Raw genomic sequence first — 12,400 nt, forward strand, 5'->3', positions numbered from 1 at the left:
TATGGATATTTGCCTGTGTGATGGTTTGTCTATGCTCTCCCCAGGGAATGACACTATTAGAGGGTATGGCCGTGTCAGAGTAGGTGTGGCCTATTGGAGTAGGTGTGTCACTGTGGGCATGGGCTTTGTCCTAGCTTTCCGGAAACCAGTCTTCCACTAGCAGCCTTGAGATGAAGATGTAGAACTCTCAACTCCTCCTGCACCATTCTTGCCTGGATACTGCCATGTTTCCACCTTGATAATAATGGACTGAACCTCTGAACCTGTAAGCCAGCCCCAATTAAATGTTGTCCTTATAAGAGTTGCTATGGTCACGGTGTCTGTTCACAGCAGAAAACTCTAAGACAGCCTGCATGCATGTCTGTGCACTGTGTGTGTACTGTTCCCATAGAGGCCAGAAGGGGGTGTGGGCTCCTCCAGAACTGAAGTTACACATTGTTCTTAGCTTAGGGTGCTGGGAACCAAATGGGGTCTTTTGGAAAAGCAGTCAGGGCTCTCAACCACTGAGCCATTTGTCCAGCCCCCTTGAGTAATATATTTTGAGAGTAACATCGATTTGTTTAACTGGGAATTGAAAGTATGCAAGCTCTCAACAGGCACGCACGAGGATTAAAAACAGGGAAGTCTGAGGTGCATCTGTAATCACAGAAAAGCATGGCGAGGATAGGCGAGCGCCATGCTGCTGTGGATAGTTTTATAGCCAAATAAAATGGACCAAGAAGCGTGGGTGGGTCAGGAGAAGGATGGCAGAAGTTGGGGTACGAATGTGCTCACTCTGACTCCTAAGTACATAACAGAATCCTGAGCAAACTGTTAATGCTGGGATTAAGACACTCCACTCCACTCCATCCTGGTCAGAGCCCGGGGCAGCTTCTTAAAGAGCGGGTGCGCTGGAGGCTATACTTCCGAGGTGAAACTCTAGGGGGTGCAGAGGCTCTGGTCTATAGAGTTAAACTCCTGCTGAGAACCCAACCCTGCACCCTCAGTATGGATCGAATGGTCTGGAAGGGCACAGATGATTCTGGTGGTTTCTCCATCTCGCAAAGAAAGACCCAGGTCTCACTGTTGTAGTAAGATTAATTTATTGAATAAAAGATTAAGACTCCTTATTATACACAGCCTGAACACAGCACTCATCTCTGATGCTTCTCCAAACTCCATCAAAATGGCAATAAATGATTTTTAAGTACAAGTCCCAAGAGGAGTGAGGCAGACGACAGACAAGATGTACACAGTGGTGTATGCCTGTAATCCCAGAACTCAGGAGAGGCGAGGCAGGAGGACGGCAAGTTCCAGTCCAGTACGGGGCGCCACAGCAAGATCCAGGCTAGCCTGAGCTACAAGATAAAACCCCGCCTCCAAAGGTCAGGCTGGAAAAGGGAGCTGGCAAAGACGGTGGTTTATTAGAGGGGAGAACATTGAAACCTCCGTGTTCTCAAGGAAGGGAAGAAGGGTACGAACACAGATCTAACCTAGCCACAGAGGCTTAGGTCTCAAAAAGGGAGCATGCCAGGACGCCTGGAGCCAAGCCTGCGATGCAAGACGTGGGGGTCATAAAATAGGACTGGTCAAAAGCTCATACAAAAGGAAATGAGCTGCACAAATGGTGTGTGTGTGTGTGTGTGTTGGGGTGCGGTGGGTGGGTATGCATTGCGTGGGGATGTGCGCGTGCGTGTGTGTGGTTTTTTTTTTTTTTTTGAGACTGGGTTTTGCTGTGTAGCCCTGGCCGACCTGGAACTTGATATATAAGACCAGGCTGCCCTAGAACTTCATATTGACCTGCCTTGCCTCTGCCTCCTGAGTGCTGGGGTTAAAGGTGTGCAGCACCAGATACCCTCTGTACAGCTGGCTAATAGGCATCCTAGCCTCTGTGCCATGACCTGGTTGAAAGCTATGCTGCTGGACTGATAGAGAGGCCCCAGTCTGGAGGTTGGGGGGTAGGGGTGGGCCCAGAGGTTGGGAGGACCTTCTGAAAGTGGGGTACAAAGGACATATTGATAGAATGAGCCATGGTAAATGGCGACCCCACTCCTTCCCACACTGATTCCTTGAACCCTGACTGGTGGGCAGAAGGGTTGTGGGCGACTTGGTATCAGCCAGGGTTGGCAGGCTGAAGGAGTGCCCACGGCAAGCAGCTGGCAGCACGGGTTAGAACAGCCCCTCTCTGGGGTCCTTTCTTTCTTCTCTCCCTAACGATCTTTTCAGAGAAAGTGTCCTATCTCTCCCTACACCAGCCTCAGCTCCTGTATGCAGCTAGGTTCCATCCAACGTGCGGCTGCTGGAATTCAGGGCAGAATCGTGACTCTCACAAAGGAGAGTAGCCCCGATGCACCCAGGTGCGCTGCTGACAAGCATGGCCGGCTTGTTGCATGAGAACCCACATATAGGAGCTTGTTATTCCGTGGCATAAGTGATCTCATGACGGCTGATTCCGCAGTCACTGAAATCACAGAATCGGTAAGAGAACAACCCAGTTATCTGTGGGCGGCCAGTATGGACATCTCTCAGGCCACTGCTGCAAACCTAATGGTCTCCATCATCACCCACCTCTTCCATGACCACAGAGCCCTTAAAACTTGCAAGATTTATCCCGGTGGCAGTGGCACACTCCTTTAATCTCAGCACTCAGGAGACAGAGACAGGCAGATCTCTGAGTCCCTGGCCAGCTTGGTCTATAGAGAGTTCCAGGACAGTTGGGTTACAGAGAGAAACCCTGCTTTTAAAAAACCTAAGACTTGCAAGTCTAATCAGCCATTCTGGACCATATGACAGAATAGGAATGAGGGCTTCCACCCCAGCAAAAGTTTGGGATGGTAGTCCATTTCCATAATCCCAGCACTCAGTGAGCAGACAGAGTCACAAAGATTGTTAAGTTCAAGGTCAGTCTAAGCTACATAGTGAGGTTAAGGCCAGCCTGCTCTACACAGCAAAACTCTTGTCTCAAAAAGTCAGAAACCCACGGAGCTTGTGGAGCAAGCAATGCAAACAATGAAAGACAGATCTGGGGACTGAGAGATGGGCTAGAGGTTAAGATTAGTGACTGCTCTTTCAAAGGTCCTGAGTTCAATTCCCAGTGACCCACACGGTGGCTCACCATTTGTAACGGGATCTGGTGTCTTCTTCTGGTGTGTCTGAAGATAGCGATAGTGTGAGGAGGAAGAGGAGGAGGAGGAAGAGGAGAAGAAGAAGAAGAAGAAGAAGAAGAAGAAGAAGAAGAAGAAGAAGAAGAAGAAGAAGAAGAAGAAGAAGAAGAAGAAGAAGAAGAAGAAGNAAGAAGAAGAAGAAGAAGAAGAAGAAGAGAGCTGGAGAGATGGCTCAGTGGTTAAGAGCACTGACTGCTCTTCCAGAGGTCCTGAGTTCAATTCTCAGCAACCACATGGTGGCTCACAACCATCTGTAATGGGATCCGATGCCCTCTTCTGGTGTGTCTAAGGACAGCTACAGTGTACTCACATACATCAAAGAAATAAATATTCTTTAAAAAAGAAGAAGAAGAAGAAGAAGAAGAAGAAGAAGAAGAAGAAGAAGAAGAAGAAGAAGAAGAAGAAGGAGAAGAAAGCAGAAATAATAAGCTTGTCTTGGTGATGCACTCAGGAAGCAGAGGCCAGCAGATCTCTGAGTTTGAGGTCAGCCTTGTCTACATAGTGAGTTCCAGGACAGCCAGGGCTACATAGAGAGAGACTGTCCATCCCCACCCCCACCCACCCCCAAAAAACAACAACAACAGAAACAATTAGGAACATAGCTTAATTAGTAGCAGGCTTGTCTAGCACACATGACCCCTCAGTAGACCAGAGTGTGGTCTACTGTGATCCTTGGCAGATAAGACAGGAGTCAAAAGTTCCAATTTGAGACCAGAATGGACTGTGTGACACCCTGTCAAAACAAAACAAAACAAAAGGCCGTTTTTTACAGGAGCGGTTACTAGAAACATGCTCATTCCCTGCATCTGTCTCCACGCCCCCATGGTTATTACAGTCTGACCTCACGAGAGCAGGATCCACACACAGGCAGCGTTTTTAGCTTTGGGGAGCATTTGCCAAGTGTGGCCCATGGGAATTCTGAAGTCAGCACTGACTGACAGTTGGCCCTGGGAGAAGCATATTCTTGGGGCAGAGGGACTAAAAGGAAACCCTTTCGATTCTTCAGTCCCTTCTGAATAAACTCACCAGGTGGCAACCTTATCTATTTAGGTGCCAGGAAAGAAAAGGACAAAGTTTATTTCTATTGAGACGAGGCCTCCCTCAGCTGTCACGGCATACCTGGCTAGCCCAGGTATGCACTGCTTCTCAGGCAGGAATGATCTTTCCCTCTGGGACCCAGGACCATAGGATGAAGGTGCAGGATGGGGACTTCCAGATGTCGCGGACCTAGGTGCGCCACAAGATCAGGTTTGCTGGAGGCACATCAAAGCGTTTGCGGGCGTGGTCGGTTTCTCTTTGGTACAGGTAGCCACAGGTGGGCTTCTGCAGGGTGTAGAAGGGATTTAGAGAATTGGAATACCGTGAGTTGTAGAAACTGAACCTGATGCTAGTGTCTGGGTTCTGCCCCCGCGGATCCACCACCACTGGTACATAAGCTGCCTCCAGAGTCTGCTCTCGGTCCCGCTTCCATTTCTGGGACAATGCCGTCAGCGGCACCTTCGCCTTTGTGCCTGATGTCATCTTTTGCCCACGGCTGGGCATTAAGGATTTCTGTGAATCCTAGGAAGAGAAAAGGAAGGAGAAAGTTGGCAGGGATGAACACCAGGGCACCAGATGGGGATGTTTCCATTGCTACAGCCAGGGCAGGAAGGAGAATGGGGCACCATTCGGGGTCCCCAGCTCCGCTGGCCAAGATGCCAGAGCCTCCAGAACAGGAGACAGCCTGCAAGTCCCTCCCCTTAGTCACCACTCCTGAGGATTTCTGCCTAATTCTTAGCTCCCAAAGCTGAGAACCTGGGTGTTGATGTCAATGCTGTTCTTCCTCTCCCTCCTCCTTCAGCCAATCATCACTCCTCCCCATGGCCTCTAGAGCAGTGCTCCCCAGCTCCTGACATGATCATGCCTTCATCGTCTTTCTCCTGGAGAGCCACCCCAGTGACCTTTGGAGTCACCTTCCAGCTCCTGCCTTTTCCATTCGCTCCAAAGTTTACTTTTGGTTCTTAATAACAACGCAATCCATCTTTTGCGTCTAATACTTGGCAGAAAAAAAAAATCCCAAAGCATATAGCCTAAAATGCAAGATGTTTAATTCAGCACCGACCTGCCGTCCCTCAACCCACACTGCGTTCGGCCACTGTGGTCGATACCTGCCTGCTTTTGTTTCCAGCCCCCCTCACCTTTATTTTGGCCACCTCCAAATCATTTGGGAATCCAATTGGTGCAGGTCAGAATGAGCTCTCTTGCTTACTGTCTTAAGGAAGGTCCCTTACTTGTGACATAGAAGCCCCCCAAATCCTGTTTCTTTGCTCCAAACTAAAGCATTTAGAGAGTGCTCGGGAAATATAGGTTCACCTCAACTGAATTCTCATAGAGGGGACCCCACCTTCTAAGCCGCTGGTGTGTTCTGTTTTAGAATTCCCCATTGTTACAGCTGTGTCCTGCCTATGCCCACCTCCCCTTAACCTCTGCTCTTGGATGACAGGACCCCCCCACTGCTAGGAGTTCCCCCACTGACATGTCATTAGCACTGTCCTGACATCCATTTACCCTCTGCTATCCCATTTCTTGAGTATCCTATGAAGAACCACCATGTTCCTCAAAACACCAATGCCATCTCCCAAGGACGAGGCGTCCGTTTCTTTTTATGTGTTCCTTTACAGGTTTTGCTTTGAGAAGATTTCTCATGTGGCCCTCGAGGTCAGTGGGGTAGTCCGAGGATGGTCTGGGATTCTTAAATATTTTTTAAGATTTATTTATTATATGTAAATACACTGTAGCTATCTGCAGACATTCCAAAAGAGGGCACTGGATCCCATTACAGATGGTTGTGAGCCACCATGTGGTTGCTGGGATTTGAACTCAGGACCTTCGGGAGAGCAGTCAGTGCTCTTACCCGCTGAGCCATCTCACCAGCCTGGGATGCTTGATCCTCTTGTCTCTAGCTCTCGAGTTCCTTCTTTCTCAAGGATTTTCGGAGTCACGATAATACAACTGAAAGACCGGGGCTGCCAAAGTGTGGATTAGAAAACTTGGATTCTGTCTCCACGGCTTCGACTACCAACCATTTTCTCTCTCTCTCTCCCCAGCCTCGGAGCTCTAAAGAGAAACCCCAAAGATGATGGGGTTAGGGAGGGTTGAGCCCTCCTACAAAAGCTGGGGCTCAAGTCAAATCGAGCCTTGGCATTTGATCTACAAACCATTTTCCCCGGCAACAAGTGACAGCATGAGAGCCCCGATCCTCATTTTTTGAAGGTCTTCCTACCTTCCCCAGGCAGGTAGCTCTCCTGGCAGCCTTCCTCTCTGGGGAATGCTGTTCCAAGCCTGCTACAGTCCCCACCCTATCGTGCTCTGTGCCACCCCCAAAGCTGAGCACCAGTCTGGATCTTTGGCAGACCCCCATCACACCACGTAGCATTGTCTTCCATAGACATCAGGGGAAAGATATTTTCTTTCATGTTCTTGAGTTTGGCCAGACAGAGGACCTTCTGGGTAAATGCCCCCCTCAAGCCAATCTGCATGTGGGCAAATCTGCATCGGAGGCAAGAAGTGCTTGAGGAAATAATCTTTGTTCTTAATACTCGCAGAACTGAAAAGTATCTCTCTGTGCGTGACTGTGGCTGAGTACTGGCCAGCCCGTCATGAGAAGGCACACAGGCATCCCCCACTGCACTACGACACTCTCCACCCCATAAACCATCCCCCAAAACACTCTCCCAGCAGGATGAAACTTGGACACGCGTCTGCCATCTTCTCCTGGAGCCAGTTACTTGAATAAAATCACCTCCCTTCCCTTAACATCTTGTCTTATGACTTGACTCTCCCGTTGTGTGGTAAACACCCAGACTCAGAGCCCTTCACATTCCCAAGATGGTATCCTTTGCCGGGAGGGACTAAAATAGGTACACGCAACTTTAAAGGATTGCAAACTGGGGCTCAAAAGATGGCGCAGTGGTTGAGAGCATTGTTGCTCTTGCAGAGGACCCAGGGTTCAGTTCTCGGAGGCTCACAACCATCTGTAACTCCAGCTCCAGAGGAGTCAGTGATGCCCTCTTCTGGCTTCCATAGACACCTGTGTGTACATGTGCATACACACACACACACACACACACACACACACACACACACACACACTACACATAATAAAAATAAGTATTCAACAACAACAAAAATAAATTGTAAACCTGGCACAATGGCGTCTGGTCTGGGTGTCTCAGCACTTGGGAGATGGAGGCAGGAATATGAGGGCCCATGCCATCCTCAACTATACAGTGAGCTCAGAGCCCACTTCCTCACAAAACAAAAAAGCAAGAGGAGTTACCGCTCTGAGACTCCTGAAACCACTATGACCTCCTCCTTCAGTTTCCAACCTGGGACGTGGCATCTTGACCTCTTGGCCCCTGGAGGCTGGGACCAGGGATGACAGTGGCAGGTGCTTCAGAATGCTAGGGAGCTGACAGAAGCCCTGTAGGAAGGCAGATAATTTGGCTGACAGAATCAAGCTTCTACTGCTGGGGTTTGAATGAGAATAGCCCCTATGGGCTCAAAGGTCAGACTACCTGGTCCTTTGATGGGATAACCCGGGTTCTGCATAAAGGTTTTCTTTGTATTATTCAGATGCTGATTTTTGCACCAGCAGAGAGTTGGGAGCAAGACTTTGGCATTGATATTCCTACGAAGCATCACCTGTCTGTGTTTTGGAAACAACTTCTCTCTCTCCTTCCCATTGGTAATAAAGAGCTGACCAGCCTATAGCAAAGCAGGAGAAGAGAGACAGAACTTCTGGGCAGAGATGGGAACTCTGGGAAAGAAGTCAGGTGTGAGGGGATTTGCTAGCCAGAAGGGAAGGAAGAGACAAATGCTGGTGCTGAGGAGAGGGAACGACCCATGCAGCAGAACTTAGACTAGTGTACGTGGGTTAATTTAAATTATATGAGCTAGTTGCAAACAGGGCAGCAAAGGCTTTCATAATTAATACAAGGTCCGTGTCATTACTTGGGTCAAGACAGACTGGAGATAGACCCCAGCTAGTAGAACTATTTAGGAAGGATCAGGAAGGTGTGACCTTGTTGGAGGTATGTCACTGGGGGTGGACATGAGGTTTCAAAAGCCCACACCATTCCAGTTGGCTCTCTATCTCTCTGCCACATGGCTGTTGTCTTTTGTTTTTATTTTGGTTGTTTGTTCTTTTTGTTGTTGTTTTCAGACAGGGTTTCTCTGTGTAGCCCTGGCTGTCCTGGAACTCACTCTGTAGACCAGGCTGGTCCCAAACTCAGAAATCCTCCTGCCTCTGCCTCCCGAGGGCTGGGGTTAAAGTCGTATGCTACCTATGGTTGCCTTAACAATGTAAGCTCTCAGCCACTGCTCCAGCATCATGCCTGCCTGCCCGTTACCATGGTTACCACCATGATGTCCATGGGCTCTAACCCTCCAAAACAGTAAACCTGATAAACTCTTCTATAAGTTTCCTTAGTCATGGCGTTTCTTCACAGCAATAGGCATGTTTCACTCACCTCTGCCAAAGCTCCTCACAGACAAGTGAGGTGTTTATCCCATTTTTCTGATGCTGAAGCAGAGGCTCATGGGTATCTAAGCTACCATCAGTTAAAGTTCACATAGTTTGTGACAAAGCACACTGTATTTTTCAGAACTCTCACAACTGACTTGCACAACAACCAAAATTCCAACACAGCCTTCCCTCTCTGCCTCAGTCCAGAGCCTGGATCTCTGGTCACACCTGCTCTAGGTACACTGCTCTAGGCACACCTGCTCTCTGGTCACACCTGCTCTAGGTACACCTGCTCTGGGCACACCTGCTCTCTGGGCACACCTGCTCTCTGGGAACACCTGCTCAAGGTACACCTGCTCTCCAAGCACACCTGCTGTAGGCACACCTGTTCTAGGTACGCCTGATCTAGGTACACCTGCTCTGGGCCCATCTGCTCTAGGCACACCTGCTCTGGGCACAACTGTTCTGAACACAGCTGCTCTGGGCCCCCACCTGTCAGTTCTGCTCTAGATGCTGCTGCTGCTGCTGCTGCTGCTGCTGCTGCTGCTGCTGCCACATTCAGGGCCTTGATACATCCAGGGGTGAGCCCTCACAGAAACTTGGCAAAAGAAAGGCTCAGAGAAGGTAGAGGAAAAGGAAGAGAGGAAGAAAGAAGAGAAAAAATGAAAAGGGGGGAGGTTGCTAAAGAGTTAGCTCAGCAGTTAGGGATGTTTGCTCTGCTTCCAAAGGACCCCCCAGTTCAACTCCTAGCATCCACATTGGATGCTACAACTTCCTGCAACTCCAGTTTCAGTGGATCTGTCCAGCAGTCTCTTCTAGACTCTGTGGGCACCTACATACATGTAGCACACACAGAGACACAAATCATATAAGTAAAATAATAGAAGGAAAGAGAGAGGAGCTGGAGAGATGGCTCAGGGATTAAGAGCACTGGCTGCTCTTTCAGAAGACCCTAGTTCAATTCCCAGCTCCCACATGGCGGGAGATCACAACAGTCTGACCTGACATCCTAACACAGATATACACGCAGGAAAACACCAACATATGTAAAATAAAAATGGTTTTTTTTTCTTTTTAGAAAGAACAGAGAGAGAGCAAAGAAAAGGAAGATGATGAGGAAGAAGGAAGTGAGAGTTCATGCCCTAGCCTTGCCCTGCCCCTCCCCAGAGCCAAACCAGAAAGGCTCTGAGTGACTAAGGCACATTAACTCACTGCGCTGAGAGCACCCATCCCTGCCCAGGACCCAGCACAGCCAGCACTGGAGGGAGGCTGGGCCTGGCTGCATACTTCCCAGGTTAATGTCTGATTTCATTTCATCAGCTCTTCCCTGTCGCGTCCCTGTCCTGGGCTTGGGGCTGGTTAGAGAGAGGGATCCCTCCATGCTCAGGACAGCACCACCCCACCAAAGAATTCCCACGGCTCAGGAGCAGCCCCAGTGCCTTGAGGAAGACACTGCAAAGGTCTCTTGTCCCTCCCGGACTCCCAAGCACAGTGACTTCCCGTGGAGAGCACTTGTGCAAACATAAGGACCTGAGTTCAGATTCCGGGAAAAAAGCCAGGGGCAGTCCCCACATATGGGCAAACCCAGCACTGTGGACCCCAGAGTCGGGATACTGACCACTACCAGCCTAGCCTCAGGCTCAGTAAGAGACCCTGCCTCAAAGGACTGAGGTAGGCGGCGACAGAAAAGGACACCATCGACACCATCCATGTTCCTTTAGCCTTTGTGGGCACACAAGTGCATATATGCCATGCAAATGCATACCCGCCCACATTCAAGTTAAAGAATAGAAAAGACGTGGCTTTCTAAGTAGGGTAAGCACTCACGGTAGCAGGTAGATCTTCTAGGAAGACACTCTGTCCTTGAAAGTCCTCAGGCCCATGGGTAGATGGCCTGGTTCGGCCCAGGCCTGAGTCTCATGGCTTGGAAAGCCAATTCCACACTAGCCAAAAACCTTTCCTTAATCTGAAGTACTGATGAACTGAACCCAGGATCCCTCTCACTTCTTCTAGGCAAGAGCACTAACCACTAGACTACACCCTCAGCCCTGGCCCAAGACTGAGGGTCTCTCTTCCCCTTACTATCTCACTTTCTGGTAGCTGGCCATGTGTCCTGTTGAAGTGCAAATGCCATAAGGGTGAGGCAGCTGGGAGTCTCCTCAGGGCACCCAGGGCACTTGGTGTTGTGGAACACATCAGGGCTCTGCAGGTTAAAGGCTGAGATCTGACCTGCCTCTCTGCCCTTACAGGTCAGGCAGCCTTCAAACTTCTGCAAAATGGGCCTCATCCGGCCCTCAACCTCACCAGCTGGTCCTGGCATGTCGTGGGCAGTGCGGCTAGAGGAATGCAGTGTGCACAGGGATTAGATTGGCATTACATAGTGTAGCACCCTTACCACTGTGGGCTGCCTTGCCTCAGGGGGAGGGGGGGCTCCAAAGACAGCAGGTGGTAGATCCTGGGCTAGCCAGGTCTACAGCTAGCTACTTGTTCAAATTGTGACACTCCCCTCCACCGACTGAGTATAATCTCTGAGTGTTAGAATGCTCTATATTTTTCCCCACACTTGTAAAGAAGAGACACTAGGGCCAGTGAGACGGCTCAGCAGATACAGGTGCTCGCAGCTGAGCCCGACAGCCCGGGTTTGATCCCCAGTACCCATATGGTTAAAGGAGAGAACCAACTTCAGCGAATGGCCCGACTTCCATAAATATGCTGTAGCATGTACACACACACACACACACACACACACACACACACAGACACACTTGGAGGCACACACAGAGACAGAGACACAGAGGTACACAAACACATATATACACACAGAGACACACTTGGAGGCACACACAGAGACAGACAGACACACACACACACACACACATAAACACACAGAGAGACACACTTGGAGGCACACACAGAGACAGAGACACAGAGGTACACACACACACAGCTTGTGGACGTTGTACATCGTGGTGCGCACTAGGCTCCGCACCACGATGTACAACGTCNNNNANNNNGACACAGAGGTACACAAACACATATATACACACAGAGACACACTTGGAGGCACACACAGAGACAGACAGACACACACACACACACACACATAAACACACAGAGAGACACACTTGGAGGCACACACAGAGACAGAGACACANAGNTACACACACACACATATATACACAAAGAGTCCCATACACTCACTGAGGGAAGGAGGGAACCGAGTTCTGCATGGCCTTGTAACCCAACCCCAGCTCCAGGAACACAAGCGGCCTGGAAAGGACCTTCCTCTCCCTTCAGTCCATTTCAATCACTGTGACCTTGGACAGCCCAGCCCCGCCCCATGATGTCATCTCACTTTCAACATCTTTGACCAGGGTCTTCTTTGATGGTGAAATGGGACTTCTGGTGGTTAGGAATCCAGAGGCACCTGGGGTGTCTTGGGAGGGCACTGGGGAGACCAAGGCAAGGGGTCCTGGTGTCGGGGCTTGGGTATTGTGATGTTTGCTTACAGCATAAACGCATCTATCTTCCTAAGGAGACACAGACTCAGGACCTTGCCCTCTCTCCTCTACAGCGTGCCCCCTAGAACCCTCACAGTGGGGTAAGATATTTCTAGTCTCTAGTGGGTCCCCAATGTGTCATATGAAATCACTGGCAGAGAGGAAATATGTTCTTTCTTTCTTTCTTTCTTTCTTTCTTTCTTTCTTTCTTTCTTTCTTTCTTTCTTTTCTTCCCCCCCCCCCTCATCTAA

At 49.6% G+C, this 12,400-nt stretch overlaps 1 protein-coding gene across 1 annotated transcript; it reads right to left on the minus strand.

The window, feature by feature from the left end:
- Positions 1 to 3,565: 3,565 nt before the first annotated feature.
- LOC110335945 lies at positions 3,566 to 12,099 on the minus strand. Its single transcript, XM_021218392.1, has 2 exons — positions 12,005 to 12,099; positions 3,566 to 4,703 (listed from the first exon to the last, which is right to left on the minus strand). Exons 1-2 carry the CDS (start codon positions 12,011 to 12,013, stop codon positions 4,371 to 4,373), a joined length of 342 nt encoding a protein of 113 aa, XP_021074051.1. The 5' UTR covers positions 12,014 to 12,099; the 3' UTR covers positions 3,566 to 4,370.
- Between the last annotated feature and the right edge of the window lie 301 nt (positions 12,100 to 12,400).

This window comes from Mus pahari, chromosome 18, assembly GCF_900095145.1.
Source record: "Mus pahari chromosome 18, PAHARI_EIJ_v1.1, whole genome shotgun sequence".
Lineage (NCBI taxonomy): Eukaryota > Metazoa > Chordata > Mammalia > Rodentia > Muridae > Mus > Mus pahari.